At 41.1% G+C, this 12,349-nt stretch overlaps 1 protein-coding gene across 5 annotated transcripts in view; it reads left to right on the top strand.

The window, feature by feature from the left end:
* SULF1 (sulfatase 1) overlaps positions 1–12,349 on the top strand; it is a 176,593-nt gene that overhangs the window by 129,197 nt on the left and 35,047 nt on the right. For all 5 annotated transcript variants that reach the window (XM_077752455.1, XM_077752454.1, XM_077752456.1 and 2 more), the window contains 5 exons: positions 114–264; positions 1,241–1,416; positions 3,186–3,314; positions 3,582–3,638; positions 4,472–4,601. In XM_077752455.1, coding sequence (XP_077608581.1) covers positions 114–264; positions 1,241–1,416; positions 3,186–3,314; positions 3,582–3,638; positions 4,472–4,601 — 643 coding nt within the window. The remainder of the gene's footprint in view (positions 1–113; positions 265–1,240; positions 1,417–3,185; positions 3,315–3,581; positions 3,639–4,471; positions 4,602–12,349) is intronic.

Here is a 12,349-nt window from a genome sequence, read left to right as displayed (position 1 = left end):
CAGCAATCGCCTAAATTACCTTTCCGAAATGATTGTTTCAAACCTCTGACTTGAAATATTTCTCCAAATGACTAAAAACATGTATAGTAAGAATGCTCTCTGGATATTTTCAGAACTCCTAGTTATAACTATGCACCAAATATGGATAAGCACTGGATCATGCAGTACACGGGGCCCATGCTGCCCATCCACATGGAATTTACAAATGTTCTACATCGCAAAAGGCTTCAGACTTTGATGTCAGTAGATGATTCTGTGGAAAGGGTAAGCATACCAATGTGCCGCGGTGATAGATTTTGGTCCAGCTTCCTTTGTGTGGACCCATCCTTGCCAATTCTGTTTTTGTTTTGTTGTTGTTGTTTTTGAGAGAGAGAGAATATGCATACATGTTCAGTGATTTTATCTACCCTCCCTTATCTTGACCCCTTCACTTAACTCTCCATCCCACTGCCTTTTGAGCCAGTGGCAAAGATGAGATAAAAACCAAAACACCATAAATCAAGGGCTGCACTCACAAATACCTTCAGCAAATAATGTAAATCATAAAGCTGGTCTCGTATAAGGCAATAGGGAATGGTGGGGATTATGGTGAACTTTAAATGCCCCCATCTGTAACAGGAAGAAACCTCCCAGCTCCAGCTAAATTTCTCCATGTAGAAAGGTAGATCCAATGTCATGAGCTCTTCTGACTTCTCTTAAGGGAGCTAGAAATACAAATATCTTATGTGAAATTCCCTGAATTTTAAAAAACCAGCATAAGTCAAATAATACTTGCCTAAAGACTGGATCTAGTTGGATTAGGCCCAGAGGCAGCCNATGTGTCTGTCGGCCATCTGGATGTCCTCTTTGGAGAAGTGTCTGTTCATATCTTCGAGGCAGCCTGTTTTTAACTGTTGATAACCAAAAATGAAAAAATTTAACAATGGATTTTTCAATGTAAAACTTATGTAGGGTGGTAGAGACTGTTTTGTGGAGTGTTTGTTTTTTTTTTTTTTTTTTTGTAAAAACAAGTGTACAAAATCTTTAAGAAGAATGTGTCAGATTCAAAAAGTTACATTTCAACTCTATTATTGGACTTTTTCCATCCAGAATTGTAAGCAACTTGAAAATGTAGATAGTGATCATGTTTCTTGGTCTTGTTAAAGTAACTCTTGCCTTTAACAATTAATGGGAAGAAATTTGGGAGAAATCATGGCAACACTATTGTCATCTTGCACATCTTGTCTTTGTTGTATTTCAGTTGTATAATATGCTTGTGGAAACAGGGGAGCTGGAGAACACATACATCATTTACACGGCCGACCACGGTTACCATATTGGACAGTTTGGACTGGTCAAGGGGAAATCCATGCCATACGACTTTGATATTCGTGTGCCTTTCTTTATTCGTGGTCCAAGTGTAGAGCCAGGATCAATGTACGTATTCCTCTGCTTGCAACATTCAGTTGAGCTGTCGTGGCTCAATATATATCTGAGATGATTCGATCACCAATCCCAGTGTCTGGTTTCTTTTCATCCAAAACAGAAAAAGGTGTGTATAGGTTGGTAATTTAGAAAATGAAAACCTTTATCCCCCCTACAGCATGTTAAATTAACTAAGATATACTGCTTAAAGAGAAAGGAAAATTAACTATCAATGATTAACTGTCAAATGGACCAGAATGCATGCCACATGGGCTGTGTACAGACACAGAATGTGATCATTAGGGACATCATCTGTACCTTCTTTGAATCAAAAATACACTGTCTTTTAAAAAAAATTAAAACCACTGCTTGTCTTTATTTTTAAGCTTATTTATTTATTCTGAGAGAAACAGAGAGAGTATGAGTGGAGGAAGGGCAGAGAGAGGAGAGAGAGAGAATCCCAAACAGGCTCCAGCAGGCTCCACACTTTCAGCAGAGAGCCTGATGCAGGGCTTGATCTCACAAAACTGTGTGATAAGGGCACCTGGACGGCTCGTCAGTTAAGCATCTGGGATTTAGTTTTGGCTCAGGTCATGATTTCACAGTTCATGGATTTGAGCCCCAAGTCACGGAGCCTGCTTGGGATTCTCTCCCTCCTGCTCTCTTTCTCTGCCCCTCCTCTGCTTACTCTGCCTCTCTCAAAATAAATAAATAAACTTTAAAAAGGGGGGGGTCACCTGGGTGTCTAAGTCAGTTAAGTGTCCAACTTTGGCTCAGGTCATGATCTTACGGTTCATGAGTTCAAGCCCCACATCGGGCTCTGTGCTGACAGCTTGGAGCCTGGAGCCTGCTTTGAATTCTCTGTCTTCCTCTCTCTCAGCTTTTCCCTTGCTCACGCTCTGTCTCTGTCTCTCAAAAATAAATAAATGTTGAAAAAAAAATTTTTTTTAAATCCAACTGTGAGATCATGAGCCAAAATCAAAAGTCAGTCACTTAACGGACTAAGCCACCCAGGCACCCCCAAGTGCCTGACTTTTGTTTTGTTTTGTTTTTAATTATTAGTAAAGAACACTTTCTAAAAATAAATAAATAAAATTTTATTTTTTATGAATATAATTTGTCAAATTGGAAAGAAAATAAAATTTAAAAAAAACACTATTTTCGTTTAGAAGAAAAAAGGCTTAAAGGCCTGGAGTCCTATTTCTGCATCCCTCTGCATCTTTATTTCCCCATTTTAGAATGGGTTTTGTATGTCCTGCTGGTCACATCATAGTATTCTGTGTAAAATAAGATCGTGTACTTAAAACACTTACAGAAAGAATAAAAGAAAAGAATGCAAGTAGAATTCAAAATCTGGAATACCCTTAAGGAGCAGCTAGCCCAGACCCCTGATCTCACAAGGAAGAAGCTTAGAAATAGGATAAGTGCCTCTCGGAAGCTGCTGATTCTTGATTCTGGAAGCTGCTGCCTTGGGGCCCAGAAACCAGATTATTTTGCATCTCATCTGTGTGTTTCTTCTGCAGCTACATTGTGTGACATCCTGGGAGAAGGGAGAAGGGAATGGTAGTAGATGGCTTTCTTTGAAGAATGTTATTATGTCTCTTCAGCTCATTTGAAACACTTAGGGAATTGTCTGATCTAAGCTATAAGGTTTTATGTGTGAAAGACCAGGATAGAGGGGGAGAAGACTGAAGGCCAGTGAATCTCGGTGTGGAGAAGGTGGCCCTAAGTGCCACCGACCCCAGTGTTAGGTATGGGGTGTAACCATCTGTCCCTTGCAGAGTCCCACAGATCGTTCTCAACATCGACCTGGCCCCTACGATCCTGGATATTGCTGGGCTCGACACCCCCCCCGATGTGGATGGCAAGTCCGTCCTCAAGCTTCTGGATCTGGAAAAGCCAGGTAACAGGTGCGTCAATTTGCTTTCCATCAGCCAGCCCCAAGCTCAAGGATGCCCGGAGTCAGCCAGCAGCTGAAAGGAACAGAGGCAGAATACGCTTTGCCCAGGAGAACCGCCCTAAGCTGAGAATTTCCCTGCTGTCTGTGAATAGCATATTGATCGAGATGCAGTCGTGGTCTGTGGGAAGTGAGGTGTTTCTTTAAATAAACTGCTAGCACAGAACCATTTGGAAAAATGTCCAGATGCCAACAGTAAATATTATTATTTTGCTTTCAGGTTTCGAACAAACAAGAAAGCCAGAATTTGGCGTGATACATTCCTCGTGGAAAGAGGGTAATTATTGGTTCCTGGGGTGCTTCTGGGAACCAGTCCTAGTGGGCAGCTCTCCCTGCTGGGGTATTTTTTTTGCCCTTATTCCGGTTTACTAAGCATGCAGATTTCGTAACCCTAGTCACAAGATTGAATGGTTTGCTACTTATTCTCCACTGGCCACACCATCATGATTGTCGCATCAGAACTGTAAAACATAACTTCTCACAAGATGGGACCAAAAGTGCTTGTGGTTGCATTTCTCAGCCTCGGCTCCAAATCAGACCAGTCACTTGACTTTCTCAGCCTCCTTCCCAAGTCCTGCCTGGCCCTCACCTTTCTGCCTCCTTTCCTTACATGCCTTTCCTAGTTTCAAATATATGAGACTGTAATTTCCAGAGTCCCTTCTTGGATTCCCCCCACCTTTTTAAATTTTTTTTATGTTTTATTTATTTCTGAGAGAGAGAGAGAGACAGCATGAGCAAGGGAGGGTCAGAGAGAGAGGGAGACACAGAATCTGAAACAGGCTCCAGGATCTGAGCTAGCTGTCAGCACAGAGCCCGACACGGGGCTCGAACCCACGAACCGTGAGATCTGACCTGAGCTGAAGTCGGACACTCAACCGACTGAGCCACCCAGGCGCCCTGAGAATGATTCTTTATTAGCGCCCAGCTTATAGTTTTCACAGAGGACTCGGCAAATGCTGAACTCCTATGAACAAGATCTTAACATCTATGCCATGCCATTCGAAGAATGTGTAGTCGTGTCACAGGGGAGAAAAACAGAAAAGGCACATGATCCTGGAAAGATAATTCAGATCGTTTCTCCGATAAGAAACTTTTTCTTTTCTGTCAAAGGAAATTTCTACGTAAGAAAGAAGAATCCAGCAAGAATATCCAACAGTCAAATCACTTGCCCAAATATGAGAGGGTCAAGGAATTATGCCAACAGGCCAGGTACCAGACTGCTTGTGAACAGCCTGGGCAGGTGAGTGACACAGCTTGTCTTTTAAAAAAAATTTTTTTTAACGTTTATTTATTTTTGAGAGAGAGAAAGATAGACATAGCATGAGCGGGGGGTTGGGGGGTAGAGAGAGGAGACACAGAATCTGAAGCAGGCTCCAGGCAGCCTGACATGGGGCTCAAACCCACGAACCGTGAGATCATGACCTGAGCTGAAGTCCACCGTTTAATCAACTGAACCACCCAGGAGCCCAACACAGCTTGTCTTCACCCACAAGTCACTTACTTCTTCATTTCTAATTTAAAAATTTTCAACATATAGGGGCGCCTGGGTGGCTTAGTCGGTTAAGCGTCTGACTTTCACTTAGGTCATGATCTCGCGGTTCGTGGGTTTGAGCCTTGCGTCGGGCTCTGTGCTGACTGCCAGCTCAGAGCCTGGAGCCTGTTTCAGTCTGTGACTCCCTCTCTCTCTGACCCTCCCCTGCTCATGCTGTCTCTCTCTCTCTCCTAGAAATAAATAAAAAACATTAAAAAAATTTTTTTCAACATATAAAATAACGTAATAAATAAGCTTTTCATTATGGTCATGGAGTGCTCACTGTGACAGCTCTCCTCTGACTGAGAATTATCTAACTGGTCTAAGCTGGACCTCCAAATCCCAGCTTTGCTCCCTGAGTGAAAAAACATGGTGCCCTCAGAGAGTGTGAGATATCCACCCAACTGGCCAACACCAGTTCAACATGTCAGACATGTGAAATGGTTAGCCAGGCTAGAAAGATCAGGAACGTGTTCCATCTGAGGAGAAGCCAGCACGGCTTGGGCTCCTGTTAACTGGTTATCAAGAAGGGTCAAGAGGCTACTTAGTCAGGATCATGGGCAGATGCTGAGCCTCTAGACAGTGAGCCACCCAAGACACATGATGGGGTCTTCCCATCCTATATTTAAGTCAGATGTCATCCAACCTACAGAGAAGGAAAGAATCTAGGACCAAGATTAGGGAATGAAAAGGGAAGCCATATTGTGTTTCTTTACTGTTTCTACCTCTGCTCACAAAGTTTCTGGCATCAACTATTTCATTAGAATGAATCATCTTTATTAATAAAAGTATTACTGTAGAATTCAGGGCTACCCAGAACACCAACTGTTATCAATAAGAACTAAAGAAATACCATGTAATGAATTAACACAGACCTGTTTCTAAGGAAAGTGAGAACATATGAATACAAACTATTTTTTAAAATGTTAATTTATTTTGCGAGAGAAAGAGTGTGCATGCTGGGGAAGGGCAGAGAGAGAGGGAAAGAGAAAATCCCAAACAGGCTCCACGCTGTCAGTGCAAAGCCTGATGCAGGGCTTGATCTCACAAACTGTCAGATCATGACGTGAGCTGAAATCAGGAGTCAGACGCTGAACCAACTGAGCTCACCCGGGAGCCCTGCACACAAACTATGTTAAACACTCTTGATTAACACCAATGCTACCTAAAAGAAGTACTGTGTCATCATGAGAGAGGAACTGCATTTCTACCAAAGTCATTGCAACTTGGAACAAAATGGAAGGAAAGTGAAAATAGTTATTACTCATTTGTCCTATAGAAAGCATTGAAATGATGGTGTTTTCTATGTATTAGCTGAGTTTAATCCTCATATTCATCCAGTGAGGTAGGCATTGTCGTCCCCACTTACAAATGGGTAGCCTGTGAGTGCAGATCTAGGAGCTGGGATGCAAATGAGTTGTAGGATTCAAAAGCTCTGGCCTGCTTGCTACCTTCCAAGGTAGGTTACATTAGGTAGGCAGAGAGAAGTTCAAATCTTTCATGGGTCTTTTTTTTCTTTTCAATTTTTCAACCTCCAGATATCCATACAACTAGCCAATGCCAGTTCACGATATAAGGCACATGAAATTGATAGTCCAGTTATTGAAATGGCCTCATAAATGTAAGGCATATACATTTATACTTGTGATGTGGCATCTAGCTTATTGAACAGACACTGACAATAAACAGCTTGATCCTCAAACTTTCTGCATTTTCTCATGCTTTATTGTGCTCAGGGATTCCTCTGAAATAGAAAAAGGTGGGGAGAGAGGTTGTTGAAGGAAGGGATCAAGCCAGGCCTTCATGGTACTCCAGTAAGTCTTTATTTTCAAGTGTTTCGTGGAGAAGCTTAGACTTATTCATTATATTTTAATTTGATGTCCTCAAATCCTTCTTAAGGAAGCTCTAAGTATTATTATGATTAAAACCCGGGAATTGTTTTGTAGCTCTGAAATGATTTTTATGAGCCAGCCTCCGTAGACTAACTTACCTTTATTCAGGAGTTGGAAATGTTCAGTGTTAAATATATTTCATGCAAATGGGTTGTTTTTGTTACTTTTAGCCCTCTAAATGGCAAGCATTATAGCCAATTGAGAATAAGGTACACTGCTTACCTTTCAGTACACAGTTTTGCAAACCTACCATATGGCTTGCCCTGAAATTTTAATACCTGTCCTAAAGGGCAAATACAGTATAAACCGGATTAGGGCACTTTGGCATGAGCTCATCACTCTTGCGCTGAATGTTAACTATGTTAAAAACTTCACTTTGCTTCTTTAATATTTTTCTAAACTTGTTTTGCCCCCATGAAATGCTTTAATATCTAGCTCCCTGGGATTTTCCTCTGCTGCTTGATTTCTATGTGAATCAGTATGAATTTAGATTATATCACATGGATATATGAAAATGTTAGCAACAATTTCTTTTAGAAGGGGCTGAATTATGAGAACAGAGAATTACACTGTACCCCAGATGATGATTTCTTTCTATAGGTGATGCTCAAACCATGGCTTAAGAATCTGAGAACTTCTGGGGGCGCCTAGGTGGCTTAGTCGGTTAAGCGTCCGACTTTCACTTGGGTCATGATCCCGCAGTTCGTGGGTTCGAGCCCCGCGTCGGGCTCTGTGCTGACTGCCAGCTCAGAGCCTGGAGCCTGTTTCAGTCTGTGACTCCCTCTTTCTCTGACCCTCCCCTACTCACGCTGTCTCTCTCTCTCCTAGAAATAAATAAAACATTAAAAAAAAAAAAAAGAATCTGAGAACTTCTGGAAAATCTTGAGCCTCTTCCAGATGGTTCTCGAATCTGTGGGTCAAACCTGGTAGCTCTGCTGTGTTCTATAGAATCTTTGTATTTTGGCCTTTTGCTTTTTCTATCTGGCTACTTTAAAGATTTTCCTTTTAGTTACAATATCAGTGACTATGAAAAGGGGAGGAGTCCAGAATAATGAGATTATATTGTTCTGGATCAAGGCATCTGTTGAGGCCAGAACTAACTTGCTAGGAATCTCTTCTCTTGACGTTTATTTCACACCTGGCCTGTGCCCTGCGTCTCTTTCTCTGACCAAGGTTAACTTCCTGCATTCAAAAAACAACACAGGCTTCTCTTTGGTTTGACTCTGTAGGGGATATAAAGGAAAAACCCATGCTGTCAGCTGCATTCTCTTCACTTTTCACCCCCAAAGAGAGGACGAATTTCCCCTGTCCCTCTACACCCCCATGCCCGGTCACCTGAGGATTCTTTGTCAGAGTCAATGTGAATGCATGAAGTAGGTAAATGAAAGAAAGAGACATATGACATCAAAAAGTTTGGTTTAGAATATTGGCATCCGCTACTTTTTAGTTGTGTGTTTGGGGACAAGATTCTTAAGACTCTCAGGTTTTCTATTCCTAAAATGAGGAAAATTAATCTCAAGCTTATAAGGATCCAGTGATATCATATATGTAAAGTCCTAGATGACCTGTAAGGCAATGTGTGAATGTTGGGCGCTATTACTGTTCCAGGCCATCTTACCTGCTGTCTTCATTCCAATGAAGCCAACAGAGAATTAAAATGGGCTGGAATCCCAGACATTTGGCAATACTTCTTCACTCTGCAAACAGAGCAACCAACAGGGACTAATTAAGGCAGTGCAGACATATGTGTTTGCATTACTTCTGTGTTCCTGAATTAATATGAGGCTGAGTATCAATCCCCACCACTCTCTCAGCTGGCATTACACCCCCAAGCACATTATGTACAGATTTATGTATGATACACTACAACACACACACACACACACACACACACACACACACACACACACACACTTGCAAATCTTAACTTCTACCTGAAAAGACTTTGGCTCGACAAAGACCACACATCAGTGATGCTCAATTCTACTTGTGCCCTAGAATCACCTGGGCAGCTTTTGAAAATATCGATGCAGAGCCTCCCCCTAGAGCCATCAGACTGACATGTCTAGAGGTGAAGCCAAGGCATCTGTTCTTGTTAACAAAGTTAAGAACCAGAGCTCTAGAATCAGAGAATGTGAAAGTTGGAAAGACCCTTAGAAATCTTCCAGTTGAATGAGATCTTTTTCCTAATAAGGAAATTTAGATCCAGAAAACTTCAGCTACAAACATCAGAACCTGCACTCTTTACTTCATGTTCCATCCTCTCTTCCCCAGAGCATGCTGCCACTACAGAAATGTAACAAAGCAGATTTTCTCTTTGAAATTATACATGGCATTTGCCTGACTGCAGGCACGGGCTCAGGACCCACTCACAGCATGTAGCGGTTCCCACGCAGGACTGCACACTAGAATCATACAGGCAGCTTCACAAATGCTGATGTTCAAGCTTCACTCTAGACAAAGTAAAACAGACCCTCTGGGGATGAGACCCAAATATCAGTGGTTTTTTTTCAAGCTCCTGGGTGAGTCCTGTGAGTAGCCAGGATTGAGAATCACTCACATCAGGTAAGCGTTACTGGTTTTGGCTTCTTCTAGGTACAGTGATTGACTCCTTAAATAGGAGTTACATAAAAGAGAAATTCCCTAGGCATTCAGTTTCGAAGTGCATTTCATAGATTCTGTCATTTGAAGAAAAAACAGCTTGCTTTTTTTTTTTTTGATAAAGCACATTTCATGTCCTTTTGTGAGTTGTTAAACTCCAGCAACTTTGCAATTTTGTTTGCTGCTCTACTATTGTATCAGTATGAAATCCAAAATTTGTTTAAAATTATCAAAGAACCCCAGATCAAGCAAGATGATACTATTTGGGAAATCAGAATGTAGCTTGTTGAAGGTACTGGTTTAACTCCAGATCTGGGTTTTCATCCCCCCAAATTATCCCTCTGACCATAGAGCCCTTGACCCTTTGTGACCAGCTGCAGAGCAGGAATAAAAGGCATTTACCAGTAAGATCTGGCTAGTTTGCCAGAAACTGACAGCCTGTTTCCAGAAACTCACTGAGCCCTGGTTAAAATCTCAGCTCATGGACACTTGTCATGGCGCTCCTGAGTCCAGAGGGACGGGCCAGAAGGACCAAGCCCCAGTGCACCCTCTGGCTGAACATTTGTGAGTGCAGGGCTCATTATGGATGGCCCAGCCTTGAAACCTGGCCTCCTCCCCTCTTCAACCTACACTGAAGGATATGTCTGAATTGTGTATCTAGATGGTTTGGCTTCTGTGCAATTTTCAAAATACAAACCACAGGCTTAAATGTCAAACCATATTTAATGATGTTCCAAACAAGTCAGAAAAAGACAAATATAAGGACATTTTACTTATAAACTACCTACTGTGGCCACACCCTATTTAATGTACGCTCTTGTTTCCCACTGCTCCCTAATATGACCCGCTCTGGTCAGGAGCCCCACCTCTCTGTCTTTTAACTGTAACATTCTCATCCACCTTCCCAAATGCTACTTCCTCAACTGAGGCTCACCAGAAGCCTCACATTCTGCCCAAACCATTCTTTTTTTTATTATTAGGGTCCTACTCAATTGGGATTGCATCCTGAGTCCATTGTTTGCATTGTATTTGACCACAGGCAAGTTACTTAACCTAACTCTGCCTTAGTTTCTTTATCTCTAAAATGGGCATCATGGGGCACCTGGGTGGCTCAGTAGATTAAACATCCAACTTCGGCTCAGGTCATGATCTCATGGTTGGTGGGTTCGAGCCCCGCGTTGGGCTCTGTGCTGACAGCTAGCTCAGAGCCTGGAGCCTGTTTCAGATTCTGTGTCTCCCTCTCTCTCTGACCCTCCCCTGCTCACGCTGTCTCTCTCTCTCTCTCAGAAATAAATAAAAACATTAAAAAATAAATTAAATAAATAAATAAAACGGGCATCATAATAGTAAAGATTATTTGAGGAGGTACTGAAAAGATTATATGAGTTAAGTGTACTAAACATTTGAACTGGTACCTGGCACATAATAGGCACTCAATAAATACTGGCTATCACTTGTTGGCCAATGTCAGTTTGCCAACTTTCCTTTCCCCAAACTGTAAGAACAATACTTCCTCCAATATTTCATTATTTACTTTAACCATCCAGATTAAAATCTAAAGGAGGAAACATTTTCTTCTGCCTCTCTTTCCTTCCCACTTTCCCTCCTACATCCCAGCTCACCCCATCTCAAAGAAAATAGGAAGAAACTCCTCAGCACAAGTAACCCTACTTCGTATTGGTGAGAAAATTGGACAGTGGTTTCAGCTAAGTAACAATTTGAACCAGGATGTTTATATGGTGTTTTTATATTCCCAGTGTTGAGACAAAAATTCTAAACACATGTCCACATGCAAGTAACTGTTTTTCATGATGTTGGTACTGGCCTAAAGGATAATCAGTTTATCCAAAAATTACTGAATGGTTATTACATTTCAGAGTGCATGATGTGACCTGCACTATGACCAAAGCCATATAATAATGGAGAATGAATGTGTGTGTGTGTGTGTGTGTGTGTGTGTGTGTAAAATTAAACTTTCATTGCAGTGTACCTTTGAAAAAGTTGTAGCCAAAACTTTTGAAAAAGTTGTAGCCAAAACTTTTGTTTCTTACTCATGAAAATGGACATAAATGGGCATAAATAAGAATATAGAACATTCTTGACCAGTCTGAGAAATATATGCCATTGAAAACGTAGAAAGTATCATCATTATCTAGTAGTTACATCAGGAAAAGGAAGTAGGCAGAGTTCTATCTTCATCTAATATTATGCTGGGCATTTTACACAGAACATTTTATACCTGAAAATTATAATATAGAAGAGATCTTAGGCTCATTTTAAATATAAGGAGACGAAAACTCAGATGGGAAAGTAACTTGACCAAAGTCACCCAGCTGGAAGTGTGACAAGTCTGAGTTCAAACCAAGATCTATGTGATTCAAAGCCACAGTCTCCCCACTAAATAATAATTACTGTATTATATATAATTTACAAAGAGGAAACATGAACTTGCCCAAGGATTGGCTAACCATTGTTAAAGGTCAATTATAATAGTATTGCTCTGGATTTATAGGATGCATCTTTTTTTTGAGAACTCCAAAAACAGTTTATTCTCATGACATATCCTTGAGGCCAGAAGGAGCAAGTATTATTTTACCAGATGTGGAATCTGAAAGAACAAAGAGATTCTGTAATTTGCTCAAAGCCATAGCGTTAGCAATGAAAGAAAATTAAAATTGAGGTCTTCACATTCTAATCCAATACTTATCTCCTTTGAAAATGTGAAAATGTCCACCTTTCACTAAGTTTGCCTAAGACCAAATTCTTTTGGTCTTAATCTTATGTATGTGGTGGGGGGGGAGAGGGTTGGGAAGTAATAATAATAATAATAATAACAACAATTACTCCCTTTGTTGAGTGCCTACCATGTACTGAGTTCTTGCTGCTTCAGAGTGAGTTATAATACTCATGACGCTTAGAATGTGTAGCTGACTTGCTCAAGGACACATAGCAATGTGACAATGC

Source organism: Crocuta crocuta, unplaced genomic scaffold, assembly GCF_008692635.1.
Source record: "Crocuta crocuta isolate KB4526 unplaced genomic scaffold, BGI_CrCroc_1.0 scaffold141, whole genome shotgun sequence".
Lineage (NCBI taxonomy): Eukaryota > Metazoa > Chordata > Mammalia > Carnivora > Hyaenidae > Crocuta > Crocuta crocuta.
This window is presented reverse-complemented; position numbering and strand designations above follow the sequence as displayed.